Source organism: Macaca fascicularis, chromosome 20 (genome assembly GCF_037993035.2).
Source record: "Macaca fascicularis isolate 582-1 chromosome 20, T2T-MFA8v1.1".
Lineage (NCBI taxonomy): Eukaryota > Metazoa > Chordata > Mammalia > Primates > Cercopithecidae > Macaca > Macaca fascicularis.
Window position 1 is genome coordinate 11,862,887 of NC_088394.1, and position 14,332 is coordinate 11,877,218.

A 14,332-nucleotide genomic window follows, 5' to 3' on the forward strand; every position below is an offset into this window, starting at 1 on the left:
CCAGGGTGTCCCAGAGACCCGGGCCCCAGTGTGGATCGTGGTTGGAGGCAGCCCATGAAATGTGTTTCTCCTTCCAACATGGATGGCCGCTCTAGGGCCCAAGTGAAAAGTCACGGCCCCACTCGTGAAGGCCTGCTAACATGTGCAGCCCCAGCCGTAGAAGGCTGGGTGGTGTGAACCCCTGTGGGAGGAAGGCTTGGGGCTTTCTTAAAATCAGTAACAAAGTGGACCCCAGGGAGCCCACGTGGGTTCATCCCACATGAGGCAGTGAAACAAGCTGATGCTCAATTGGGTTTTCCGCCTCCACCCTGTGTCCAGCTCAGGGGACCTTAGGTTTCCTGCCTGGGGTTGAAAACTCCCCACATTTATCCCAAACATGTTCTCACTTTCCTGTGGGGACCTCAGCCTCGCTCCCAGGATTTAGGCTCAGGCTGTCCTCTTGGTTTTGTGGACTTGAGAGCTGATCCAAGAGGTCCCTCCACCCACCCAGCCCCCACGTGGCCTTCCATCCTCTTAGTGGCTCATCTCCCTGGATCTCATCTTCCCTGGGTTTGGGCACTCCACTCCCTGTCTCACTGAACTATTTTTTTCTAAGCAAGCAGGATTAGGATAAGTCCCTACTGTGCACAGCATTCGGGATACAATGTGGCAAAAAGCATGATCTTGCAGGCAGGCGGGGTGGCTGAGGCCTATCAGGTGGCCACCCAGAAGCACGTGCAGTTACAAACTGTGACAAAGGAAAGGTGCAGTAGGTTCCCACAGCTGACACAGAACAGCTGCGGGAGGCTCCCAGAGGTGGCATTGCTGGAGATGACAGCCGGGGGACGAGGGGTTGGCGAGGCCCTGGTCCATGAGGAAGGTGGCCTTTGGGTCTCACATGAGTCCACCAGGGCCTGAAACCACAATCTCCTGGAGACCAGTGGATTCCTTTTGCCCATCTCCCTGGGGTCTGCCTGTACATTCTGTCTTCCCAAATGCAGACAGGCTGTGGGCAGGGGAAGGACACCTTTGAGGAACAGTCCCCATGCCCATCAGGGCCACAGCCTATGGCCCGGTGGTAGCTTCAGGCCCAGCACAGGCGAGGGACTCTCAGCCGGAAGGGGGAAGGGGACAGCCCCGAGGGGTCACTGGCTCCCTGGTCACCTGGAGGCTCCCTCTGGGTGCAGCACCTGCCTCTGAGCCTCATTCGCACACCAGAGGCAGAGCTATGGGTGCCCTGGAGTGGCTCTTTCAGTGCCGGCCCCAGACCAAAGGGAGAGTCGACACTGAACTCCCTGATGACCCGAGTAACTGTGCCCCAGGGCACTTTAATGGCCAGTCCTTTCGAGAAGTGCGGTGAGATCCTCCAGTGCTCTGTGGGGAGAGCCCAACACCCTCCCCACGACGTGTCCAGGAGCCAGGCATCTTGTCGCCCACACATCCAGCAGAGCTAGCCTGGCAGGCCTCAGCCAGTCCCTAGTGAGAAAATTGCAGGGTTGGAATCAGCATTTTTTCCCCTTAAACATTTTATGGTTTTGAGAAGCTGAACTTGCAAAGAATATACAGCGGGAAAGTGAAAAACTACCCAATTTTAGAACCACATGTGGGGCCACAGGAAAACATTAGAAATATCTTCTGGGATACCACTGTGTACCCACACAGTGACACTTCTGCACACACACAGTCACCATGCCAATGCGCATGTTCATACAGCCACACTTACAAATGTGCAGGCATAGTCACACTCCCACACACACACATGCCAGTACATATACACACTCACACATACAAATGTGCATGCATAGTCACACACAGTCACACACATGCCAGTACACATACACATTCACACATACAAATGTGCAGGCATAGTCACACTCCCACACATAGTCATACACATACCAGGGCACATACACACTCACATATACAAATGTGCATACATAGTCACACTCCCACACATATATACATGCTCATAGTCACACACACATACACAGTCACACACATGCCACTGCACATACTCACATATACAAATGTGCATGCATAGTCACACACAGTCACACACAGGCCACTGCACATACACACTCACACATACAAATGTGCATGCATAGTCACACTCCCACACAGTCACACACATGCCACTGCACATACATACTCACATATACAAATGTGCATGCATAGTCACACACACATACACAGTCACACAAATGCCAGTACACATAATCACACCTACAAATGTGCATGCATAGTCACACTTCCACACATACATACATGCACATAGTCACACACAGTCACACACATGCCACTGCACATACACACTCACATATACAAATGTGCATGCATAGTCACACACACATACACAGTCACACACATGCCACTGCATATACGCACTCACATATACAAATGTGCATGCATAGTCACACACACATACACAATCATACACATACCAGTACACATACTCACACCTACAAATGTGCATGCATAGTCACACTCCCACACATACATACATGCGCAGTCACACACACATATACAGTCACACACATGTCACTGCACATACACACATATACAAATGAGCATGCATAGTCACCCACACATACACAGTCACACATATGCCACTGCACATGCTTACGCAGTCACAGATATACAAATGGACTTACATAGTCACACATAAATACACAGCCACATTGACATACATGCACACAGTCACACACAAATGTATGTCCATGGTCTCACACACACATGCACACAGTCACATACACACACTCACACTCTCTGGGTGAGATGCTGATAGGAAAACCATCTCCTCAGATAAGAACTCTGACCTACAGTGAGTTTCTTAAACAACCCACTCACACCTCTGAGCTCCAGATTACTTGGAGTTCACATACATTCCACGCGAGCTACATTGGGAAGACAGAAAACCGTTTGTTCAAAACTGACAACAGCATGAATGTCAGCCTGCTTATTTATTTATTTTAATTTGGGGGAGCACATAGTAGGTGTAATTAAATATTCATTTTTAAAAAACAAAAAGGGCCGAGTGTGGTGGTTCATGCCTGTAATTGCAGTACTTTGGGAGGCCAAGGCGGGTGGATCACGTGAGGTCAGGAGTTTGAGATCAGCCGGGCCAACTTGGTGAACCCCCATCTCTACTAAAAATACAAAAATTAGCCAGGCATGGTGGCAGGCATTCTGTAATCCCAGCTACTCAGAAGACTGAGGCAGAAGAATTGCTTGAACCTGGGAGGCAGAGGTTGCAGTGAGCCGAGATCATGCCACTGCACTGCAGCCTGGGCAACCGAGCGAGACTCTGTCTCAAAACAAACAAACAAAACCACATTGGGTTATGAGCCATGGCCAGCTCGATTGTCCCCTGAGGTTTTATAGAAAGAAAGACGGGTCTGGCTGCTGTTGACAGCCCAGTACAGGGAGCTTCCCTGGCTTCCCTCCCATGTGGACCCACCCCTGTGCCTGTGTCCATATGAGCCCCCTTCACCCCATGACACCTCCCATTCGGGCCAACTGAGAGTCAGATGGCCTGAAACCCACCCGCGTGCCACTGAACTCGGTCACCACTGTCCTGCTGGAGTTTTAAGGATAGAAACCCCAAGTAAGGTATGTTCCCTTTTCTCCTCAGTTTTCTCTGTGGCATCATCCTTTTTTATTGTGGTAACATACGGATAACATAAACCTTACCATTTTCGCCATTTTTCAGTGTATAGTCCAGTGGCATCTAAGGACCTTCATACTGTAGTGCTCTATGGTGTCACTTTCAAGCTGTGTGTTCACCCGCCTTTGTCTCTGAGAGTGTGGTTTCTCCCTTCGCAGTGAGATGCTCCTGACGTTTTTATTTCAGCCAATTAGAAGCCCCACTCGGCCACCTGGCACCTGGTCTCAGCTCTCCTGCTGTGGTTCAGTCTTGATTTTCAAAGGCACGGGTCACCAAGTCACTGCCCAGATAGGTGGCTGAGGGAGAGGCTCGTGGAGCGCCTTGAGCATCTGAGCTTTCCCAGGACTCGGAGCTGTGCTGTTGGCGTCAGCGTGTAACACCAAGAACCTCCTCACTTGGGGTCAGAAATCTGCTTGATTCACTTAGCTGGTCTGACACCAGTCCTCCAGCCACACACCCTGCCCTCCTCACGCTGTCCTGAGGATGCAGGGTTTTCGTGTCCTAACTCCTGGGCCACGTCTAAAACCGACAGGTGATTCTGTTCTTCCGTCCCCTGAGGCTTCCGACCGAGACTAGATGTTGCGGATGAACCCGTCTTTCCTTTCCAACAGGACCCCACCTTCTCTGCCCCTAACCCGATTAAGATGCACGAGTGAACAACTTGGTTCTGAGTGATCCTGACCCTGCCTCGTCCTGGGGGTTGCATGGGGGGTGTCTTCTCTGCATGAGGGGCCAGCACCCCATGCTCCGGTGGCCACAAGCCCATGCTGGGCACTGCCCCACGAGTCTCCCCCGCCGTCAGTGCTCAGCGTCCACTGCTGCTCTGTGTCCCCTCCATGTCGCCTCTGCCGTCCCATTGTTAAAGGCTTTCTATGATCTGTCGCTGTGTTTTCCCTCTAGTCAGAAGTGGCAGGAAAGGACGCCGGCGAGTGTTCAGCCTGTCGGAGGCCGACAGTCATGGCGGCCACTGGGTTTAGTGCTCCGAACGGCGGCTGCCACGACACCTCACGCACAGTCAATTCAGGCAGGTCTCCCCTGGGAGCCGCTCGGGCCGCGACGTCCACTCGCCATGCTGCATTTCCACAGTCGGCAGGGTCCACGCTGGCAAGGTGGGCCAAGCTGGGCCTGAGCACAGAGCCGTTTGCCAAGGCGGCACTTCCCCAGTTTCCCCCAAAGTTGGCTCTCCCTGCTCCCTTTCTGGCCTCACCTCATGTGAAAACCAGATCCCCGGCCCTTGACCTTCACGGCGGTCCTTCTGAGCCAGACCTGTACAGCCTGGAAACGCTGTCCTCTGTGAAGTGTGCAGCAGCATCAGGCTCAGCCCGGGCCAGAAGCAGATGCTCCCGCCAAGTCCCCCAGGGGTCCCCGCAGTTTAGGCCATGGGGGTTGGGCGGCAGTTGGCTGGCCAAGTGAGAATTTGTAGAAAGCAACCAAGAAGTCTCGTTTCTTTTTCCTTTCTTCCCCTGGCCTTGCTCTAAGATAAGTGACAAATTCAGTCCTGTTTTGACCAAAGGCCAAGAGCCATTTCCCTCGTAGACACATGGATGGATGTGGCCCCCCCCCATATCCCTTTCTGAGTAGCACCCACACAGCGATGAGGCTAGTCCATGGGCCGCCACCCAGCAGCCTGGCTCGCTGTTGGGACCATCCCTGCTGCCTCCCCTGTGACGCTTCTTCTCTGGTTTCTGATGCGCTTTTCTCCATTGGCCTTGCGCTTGTCTGCTGGGAGCCTTTGCCTTCTTTTGTGTTGAAATCCTATTTTCTCTGAGCTTTGCCCTGCACTTGTTCTATAGGTACCATCCTTTTCTTCCCCACAACACTCAGCCCCACCTTTTCCCAGCCCAGCACAACAAATCCAAGTTTTTGCTGGAAGTCACCACTTGCTTGACAAGGATATGTTAAGGCCCCATCCTAGACCTGCAGATCAGTTTCAGAGGTGCTGGCCAGGCATGTGGGGGACCTGCTGCCTTGGTGTCCTCACAGGCCACAGCCACAGGAGGTCTGTCCACTGCTCGTGGAAACATGGCCTTCCTGAACGTCCCATTACCCCCTCGGCTTTGTCTCCCCAGCCCATGGCCAGGAAGTCAGACTTTTCTCCAAATCCCTCATTTCCTGGGCCTGGCCTCAACTTGTGGCCCTCGAGTTCAAAAACACTAGCAAGCACGAAGCCAGGGCTTCACCAGTAACTTTTGCAGCTCAGCGCTTGACTAGAAACAAAATGTGTCCTCACTGGGTAATTATCCCCCCAGTGAAAACCTGGCAGAGTTCTCCTTTTTTACCTCCCTTGGTTGGATACACGTGTAGATCAAGTTCAGGAAGCAGTTCAACAACAACAAGGCCAGGTCGTAGGCAATGGGTAAGAAGGGGTTATTTTCTTCCTATTAAAAAAGAGGCTACCTTTAGGGGGAAAACGAATCCTTTTAATAAAAATTGTTGGTCCTTTTCCTGAAGAAGAAACAGTTCTGTGCGCGTGCTATTGTTTGTTAATTGGTTTACTCTTTTTGATATATTTGCCTACAAGGTTTCCACATCCCTGATTATTCTCATCACCAAACACCCCATTAAGGAGCAGAGAACGAAGTTGGCCAGCATTTTGAGTATCTGCATGCAAATGCAGACTTGAGCAAAGAGAGAAAACACTTACATAGAAATTTTAAGAAAACATGAAGGAAACGTTTGGCTACTCTGTCTCCAGATGGTAGGACAGTACCATTTGGGGAGTTAGTCATTTCTAAACTGTCTCCTCAGCAGCGAAACTTATGTGTGGATCCACATGTGTGTGAGTTCGTCATAGATCTGCTCATGCCCATTTGAAGCAAGGGCAGAGGCCACCAGAGCAGGTGAGCCCTGCTCAGAGAACCACAGGTTCTGAGGAATAGCAGGCAGATCATGCTAGGTCAGGGTGCACGCCTGAGCTGAAACCAGCCCAGCACCACAAGCCTCCTTACTGAATGGAGCAAATTAGTTGAAATTCAAAGAAACCAGAATTCGCATGTAGTGTTTACTCAGCATTTCTGGGCTCAAATCACACCTCAAATCACTTTTTCCACTAGTGTTCACTGATGCCCATTGCCACCCTCCCAGAGCGAGGACCAAAGCCTCATGCAATGGTTTCCTCTAGATCTTCTCTCTCTCTCTCTCTCTTTTTAAAAAAAGGCCTTAGGAAGAATCTAATTGGGCTGGGCACTGTGGCTCACACCTGTGCACATCCCTGCACTTTGAGAGGCCAAGGCAGAAGGACTGCTTGAGCCCAGAAGTTCCAGACCAACGTGGGCAACGTAACGAGACCCCGTCTCTACAGAAAATTTTAAAAATTAGCCAGGTGTGGTGGAACGGGCCTGTAGTCCCAGCTACTCAAGAGGCTGAGGCAGTGAGTACTCAAGGACTGCTTGAGCCCAGAAGGTTGAGGCTACAGTGAGCTATGATCATGCCACTGCACTCCAGCCTGGGTGACAGAGTGAGACCCCGTCTCAGACAAAAGAAATGAAATGAATTGGAACCTTTTAGAGTTCATCTTGCCCGGAGTCTTGTGGGGAGAAATGCTGGTGTGTGCTTTGAAATCCAGTCTGTCTGTTGTGCTTTCGCTCCGTGATGAGAGTTCTCTTCCTCTCCCTCTTCGCTTTCTATATGCTGCCTGCTTTTATTTCGTTCTTTGTTTTTCCGTTATTTTGCTTTATGTTCCGTTTGCTGTTCTGTTTTATTTTGGCCTGACTTAGAAAATAAAAAACTAAACTGGAATCACGCTGAACAAAAAAAAAAATTCTACCATGCTTCCCGGGCCCCAGGCTGCTGTCACTCTTAGCTTGATATGGCATCGTCAGCACTTCCCACCATGGCTTGGGGACCCCCAGCTCTGTGCAAATGAGAATTCACTCTCCAAGCAGGATGCCCACTCTCGTCTTCTCAATGTTTTTAAACACCCAGCGTCTGAAGTGCTGGAAGATGTTTTCCACGATGAATTCCAGCTGCATCTGGTGTTTCTGTTCAGGCAGGTTCATCATTAGAAGGCAGATGGGCCACCGTGTGTCTGTAGGATTTGGAAAAGCACCAAGGGCCGGGCGTGGTGGCTCATGCCTGTAATCCCAGCACTTTGGGAGGCCGAGGCGGGCGGATCACTTGAGGTCAGGAGTTTGAAACCAGCCTGGCCAACTTGGTGAAACCTCATCTCTACAAAAATACAAAAATTAGCCAGATGTGGCAGCAGACGGCTGTTATCACAACTACTCGGGAGGCTGAGGCACGAGAATCACTTGACCCTGGGAGGTGGAGGTTGCAGTGAGCCAAGATCACGCCACTGCACTCCAGCCTGGGCAACAGAGTGAGACTCTGCCAAAAAAAAAAAGCACCAAGAAAAGAAATTGCTGCCCTAAGAATAACTGCATTGGGTGGAACCTCGCCTGCCTTGGTCCTGGCGTGGTTTCTCAGTGGCCGCCGCCGGGAAGCTCGGGACAGTAATGGCCTGACTAACCACAGCAGCCCCTTGGTGGGTGCTGGTTCAGCACTTTGAGGAGGAGGAGGAGGCAGGCCAAGGTTTTGTTTTGGTTTTGCAAGCTGAAAAGTTCTACAGAATTTCCTTTTTTTCTTTCTTTTTTTTTTTTTTTTTTTAAATATTGCAGTGGGTTTCCTCTTGGGTAAATGTCATCAAATGTATACTCTGGAAATGGCCTGACATTACGAGCACACCCAAGCCCATTTACTTCCTAAACAAGTATTTATTATCCGGCAGGCCTGAGATTTGCCCACACATAAATCCTGTCATCGAGGTCTCTGCACCCAGGAACTGTGCTTTTGCACGTGCTGTGCTTTTGCACAAAATCCACATGCTGATTTTGCACAGGCCCTAAATGTTCCCCTCATATCACAAGTCAGGGTAACCCTAGGCCCTGCTGCATTTTCCCCAGGCCTAGGTCAGACTGGATTTTGCAGGTTCTGTGTCCCCAAAAGGAGTGAGTGGAGCCACGTTGAGCCCTCACACCAGCCAGCCACCTCCCACCTAGCTCACCAGGGCCACGGTTCAGGATGGGAGCAGAGGGCGCAGCGCAACGGGATGTCTCAAGGGCTCAGTGTGTTTCTGGTTTCTCTCCCCCAATCCAGATGCCCCCATGACTCCAGAACTGCCTAAGCCTCACCTTCCTGACCAGTTGGTAATCGTCAACGAAACGGAAGCAGACTCCAAGCCCAGCAAGAACATGGCCAGGAGCGCAGCCGTGGAGACAGCCAGCCTATCCCCCAGCCTCGTCCCTGCCCAGCAGCCCACCATTTCCCTGCTCTGCGAGGACACGGCTGACACGCTGAGCGTCGAGTCGCTGACCCTTGTCCCCCCAGTTGACCCCCACAGCCTCCGCAGCCTCACCGGCATCCCCCCGCTGTCCACACCAGCCGCCGCCTGCACGGAGCCCCTGGGCGAAGAGGCTGCATGTGCTGAGCCTGTGGGCCCTGCTGAGGACTGAGTCAGTGCTGGGGCCTCCCTTTGTGTGTGTGGCCCTGCTGGTAGGGACCCCAGTGCCGCTGACTGGCAAGACATGCTGGGAGCACCCACCGTTCTCTGCAGCTCCCAGCAGCCATCTCAACCACCTATCCCTGCGCTCCCTTGAATGGGAAGAAGGCCATGTTGCCCTTGAATTCCTTTTTCACTTTGCATCTCTTCACGTGCAGGCTGGGACCAGCGGAGACACCCCGGCGAATGTAGATGACTGCACCAGCCACCTCAGGGAGCTGCCTGGGCTCCGTGTCTCTGAGCCCCAGGTGGCAGGACCCACCGGCACCTCTTGCTTCCTCTGTCATATGGCTCCTCTGTCACCAGCCCCAGTGTGCACAGAAGAATTGGACCAGGTCACTGTACGTAGAAATTTGTAGAAAAGCAGACTTAGATAAACATCTCCTTTGGATATTTATTTCCGCTTTTGGCAGCAGGTGAACATTTATTTTTAAAACTTCTATTTAAAAAAAGAGTCCAAAAACATCAGCACTAAGGTTTGATGTCATGTGAAAAGTGTAATAATACAGTTAAGATTTCATTATCATTTTCACTGGACCTTTCCTGATGTTTTAGAGTTCTTAGTGTGGCTTTTTCCATTTACTTAAGTGATTCTTTGTTACTCACTAACTCTGCAAACCTGTGGAATAATGAAGTACCTACCTGGAAAGTTTAGATTATTTTTTAAACAAAAACAAGGGAGATACATGTATTCTCAGGTACAAACAGAGCTGAGAGGGCTGGACGGTTTTCTGCCGTAGCAGCCGAGAGGCCTCCCATCATGGAAAGATTTCTCCAGGAAAAGTAAGAATGTAGCCAGCTCCCCACTCAGGACGCTTCCTCATTTCTCTTCACCAAAACCAAACAGAGACAGCTTCCAGCATCTTCTTCAGTGTTGCCATCTCTAAGAAGGAACCACTTGGGACTGTGAAGACTGCAGACCCTGTGGCCATGATGGAAATCAAAGGAAGCCACCCTCAGCGTCACCTGCCACTCGACTCTGTGTGCCCACGTGTGCCGAGAGATGACCCAGAGCCAGCCCCCCTCCAGCTGCAAGGGCGTGGTGTCCCCAGAGCTCTGAGTCTGTGACTCTCCCTTTCTGCTACTGCTGCTGATCTGAAATTAAAACCCCATGGTTCCCTTCCCCATTCGGGCTCAGTGTGTACAGGCAAGGACCCAGATGCATCAGACAGCCCCCAAGATGTTCCTTTCTACTCAGCCAGCTTGGGAGCCGGACACAGCACTCACGGCCCGGGCCGTCATCCACCCTCCCCGAGTCCACCAGGGCCAGCGGCCCCTCACCTCTCTAGTCACTGGTGAGACCTTCCACAACTTTCCTCCAGACCTGCCCGCAGATGTGCCCACCAGGGGCGTTAGGTGTCCGCCGGAGCCTGGCCATGGGGTAGCCTGGGTAGCCGCGCTGAGATCTTTTACCCCCTGCATTTTAGAGGAACACAGTCTCTATCTCCTCCGCCAAGCCAGTGTCCCGGCACGGCCTGCCAAGGGCAGTTTTCAGCCTCCTGAAGGAAACACAGTCCTGCCAAGGAGGGGGAGTGGCGCCCATGGGGGCAGGCCTCAGTACTCAGAAGCCATCCAGGTAGCTGTGCCCACCCAGCCTTCATGGGTCATCAGAAGCCCTCCGGGTAGCTGTGCCCACCCAGCCTTCATGGCTGCAGGTACAAGGACCTTTGCTTCAATAGAGAAAAGACACAGCTCAGAAAGAGGGCCACGTGGGCAGAAACCCCAAGGAAGGGCAAACTGTGACCACCATGGCCATGCGCAGAGTCCCTGGAAGAGAAGGAAGGAAGAGTAGGGCAGGGGGAAGACCATCATGAGGAGAAGGACCACAGCATCAGGAGACGGGATACCCCACACCCAGCAGGCAGCCTGTGTGTTGCTTAATTTTGCAAGAGCAAGAGGGGTGGAGAGGATCAAGCTGGCCGAAGCTGGCTAGCCCCTGAGACATGCACTTCTGGTTTTGAAATGACTCTGTCTATGGGGCAGCAGAAACTAGAGAAGGCAAGTGGCTGCCCCGCCCCAAGGCATGACTGGGAGGAACAGCCTGCAGCTCACTCCACGCCACATGGGTGGGCCACCAGCCTGCTATCGGAAGTCTCTGGGCTCCAACTGGCCTTGTGAACACTGAGCACTGAAGGAGAGAGTTCTTGGCCAGGGCTGGACAGCATGCCCGGGAGGACCAGCAGAGGATAAGACACTGCTCAGGGCAGGGCTTCTACCCTGCATCCCTGGCCAAGGACGGCAGTTCCCCCGTGCAGGCTTGCAGGGTCGCTCTCAGGGGCCTCTTTCAGCTGGGGCTGGCGACTTGCCTCTGGGGGTACCTCCAGGTATGTGGGGTGAGGATTTCCTATAAACAGGGCTCCCAGAAGCTTTTCTTATGTAAGGAGGTCTGGGAGCCCATTGGAGGCCACCAGCCATTTTGGCTCAAAAGGACCCCACCTCATCCAGGTCTCAGCGGCAGTGGGCACAGCTGTGTCTTCAGGAGCTCCCCGCAAACCTCATAGCTGGGGCACTCCCAGACAGGCCAGTCCAGACGAGACATGCTGGGTCCCTGGCACCCGGAGGAAGAACCAGGAGGGTGAGGAGGCCCACAGCGGGGGCTGTGGCTTCTGACACTCAGGTCATAGCCTCAGAGATCTGAGGTCAGCCCCCACAGACCCAACTGGCCCGCCCCCCGAGTCCCTGCAGAGAGCACTTAGAGTTATGGCCCAGGCCCTGGTCCACCCTTCCACTGTGCACCGTCTGGCTCGGTTTGCCAAGTCAGGGAGCAGGGCAGGCCGCAGGAACTCCCAAACCTTGGCTTTGAATGCTGCTGTGGAGGTGTGCTCATCCCTTTCTGGACGTGGGAGGTACCTGTCCCAGCAGGTCAGATGAGGCCAGCTGAGGTGCTCCCCCAGGCAGAAGGGCCAGCCTCCGCTATGGCCTAGGGTTGGGAGGAGAGGCCTCCGTGAGCAGCCCCTCCTCTGCCGCCCTCCCAACCTGGTCCCTCTCCCCCAGCCTTGGCAGCCTCCCATGACCCAAACGCTGGCATTCACAAGCAACCCAAGGGGCAGGTGAAGAAGCGCAGCCCTGCCAGACACGCGCTAGATTCCTCCAAGGTCTCTGAGATGCACCGTTTTTTGAAAAGGCGTGGGGTGAACTGATTTTGATCTTCTTGTCTAGATGCAATAAATAAATCTGAAGCATTTAATGTAGTCATCTTGACATTGGGCATACACTGTACGAGTTCCTTATGTTTCCTTGAACTAAAAATATGTAAATAATTTTTGTCTCAGTGAGGACCGAGGGTTGGAAAACCTCTATGCCGCTGAGCCTCGGGACCGCTCTAGGGAAGTACCTCCTTTCGCCAGCGTGACTCATGCTTCATGGGTACTGAACACGAGGGTGGAAATGAAAACTGGAACTTCCTTGTAAATTTAAACTTGGCAATAAAAGAGAAAAAAAGTTACCAAGAATGTAGCGTGCTGCTCCTGGGGGCTGTGGCAGGAGGCCGTGGCCTGGTACAGGGGAAGGTTCCCAGCCAATGACCCCTCATCCCGGCGCAGCCGCTTGGCAGGGGTGTGGTGGCTGGAGCCCCTCCCTCTCCCTCCTCCCTGTGCCAAGTTCCCTCCCATCCCTGGGTTCCTAAAAGGTTGTCGGGGCTCATACTAACCGGAGACCGGGAATAACTGCTCAGGGGCAGTCGGCCCCATCAGGAAGTGTCCCCGCCTTACCTCTGCTGGGTGCAGGGAGCGTGGTCCACATTCTGCATCTTTTCCCTGTTGGGCAGGTGGCTGCCCATCCAGGCCTCAGGCTCTGCATCCGTGGAGTGGGACAGCCAAGCCCTACCTTGCAGGACAAGCGTAGCGAGCAGCCGCATTGTTGCCAGGCTAGGCCAAGGGAAGCAGGAAGACTCCCCACCGAGGACAGAGTCAGGTGAAGTGCTGGAGTGGGCATGACTCGGAAACACCAACGTCCACCAGCGTGAAACCCAGAAATCCCTGGAAACAGGATCGCAGGTTCTTAAAATCTGCCCATCCGGCTTAAACCCTACCCAGAAATGGCCAGGAACTTCTGGGTCTTGGGAGGAAAACCAAGTTGAGTCAAGAAAGAGTGAACAAGGAACCCCTTTCCTTCACCGCATGCCAAGGGTTGGGGCTATGCCAACAGGAGGAAGCCACTGCCCAGGGCAGAGCTGCCCTCCCATGCCCCCGCTTCACCCGGGTCTCAGGCCTTGTGGGCATTTACATGTCTGAGACCTGCTGGGTGACAGTTCCTCCCTCCTTGCATTCCCAGCCCAGGTTCAAACCCAGGGGTCGCCTGGGGCTGGTTGAGAGGCTGGGGCCGCGTCTCTGGTGTCCCCAGAGCATGTCTGTATATCCCCTGCTCAGCGGTTGGAAGTGATGTGCGTAGACCGGCTGCTGTCAGTATTTTCCCCAGAGCCTCGGGAGGGTCCCACTCGGTAGCCATGAAGCGAAGCCTCACAGGGTCCAGTGGATATGCCCAACAGGCCCGGAGCGTCCTGACGGTAGCTAGAGGGAGGAGCCGGCAAGGGCAGGTAGTAGTGCCCTGCCTGCCGGTGACCTCTAGGGGAAGACCAGTTGCTGGCCAGCCAACTGCTGGAAACCCCCTTCCCCCACCTCCTGCTGCTCTGTGGCACTTCATGGCGTTGGGAAAAAACCCTTAACCTCTAAAGAGCTGTTCTCCAAAAGAAAGTTGGTTCTGAATCACCCATGGGGTGAAGGGGCTTCCTGGGGATTCACTCAAGGCTGCCCGATGGACAGTGTGAAGCTTCCCTGTCCTCCACAGCCCCAGGGCTCCTGGGTCTACCCACCCCACTTAGAGACCAGCCACCTGGGCTCCCAGGCTGTGCACCTGCCCTGGGGCCCACCCTGCTCTGCCTGGTCCCTGCAGTCCTGACACTGCCTGGCTCAGTCTGACTTCCTCCCAGAGGGCAGCCTGTGCCCCCGAACACACGCCGGCCTGTCACCTCCACTGTCGCACTGTCGCTTCCTTGCCATTTTTTTTTTTTTCTTTTTTGAGACGGGGTCTTGCTATGTTGCTCAGGCCGGAGTGCACCGGTGTGGTCCCAGCTCACTGCAGCCTGAATCTCTCAGACTCAAGCAATCCTCCCAACTCAGTCTCCTGAGTAGCTGGGCCTACAGGCAAGTGCCACCACACGTGGCCTTGCTTCCTTGACTCTAAAATGTTTGCCT

General features: G+C 53.4%; 1 protein-coding gene across 15 annotated transcripts in view; it reads left to right on the top strand.

Annotated features, from left to right (window-relative positions):
* CLEC16A (C-type lectin domain containing 16A) overlaps window positions 1-12,585 on the top strand; it is a 238,351-nt gene extending 225,766 nt beyond the window's left edge. For 6 of the 15 annotated variants that reach the window (XM_065537624.2, XM_065537625.2, XM_065537626.2 and 3 more), the window contains 2 exons: window positions 4,548-4,667; window positions 8,738-12,585. In XM_065537624.2, the coding sequence (XP_065393696.1) occupies window positions 4,548-4,667; window positions 8,738-9,093 (476 nt within the window). In that variant the 3' untranslated portion in view covers window positions 9,094-12,585. Of the gene's footprint in view, window positions 1-4,543; window positions 4,753-8,737 lie in introns of all 15 variants that reach the window. The other 9 variants (XM_005591250.5, XM_074027763.1, XM_074027766.1 and 6 more) reach the window with 4 other exon arrangements.
* The last annotated feature ends 1,747 nt before the right edge of the window (window positions 12,586-14,332 follow it).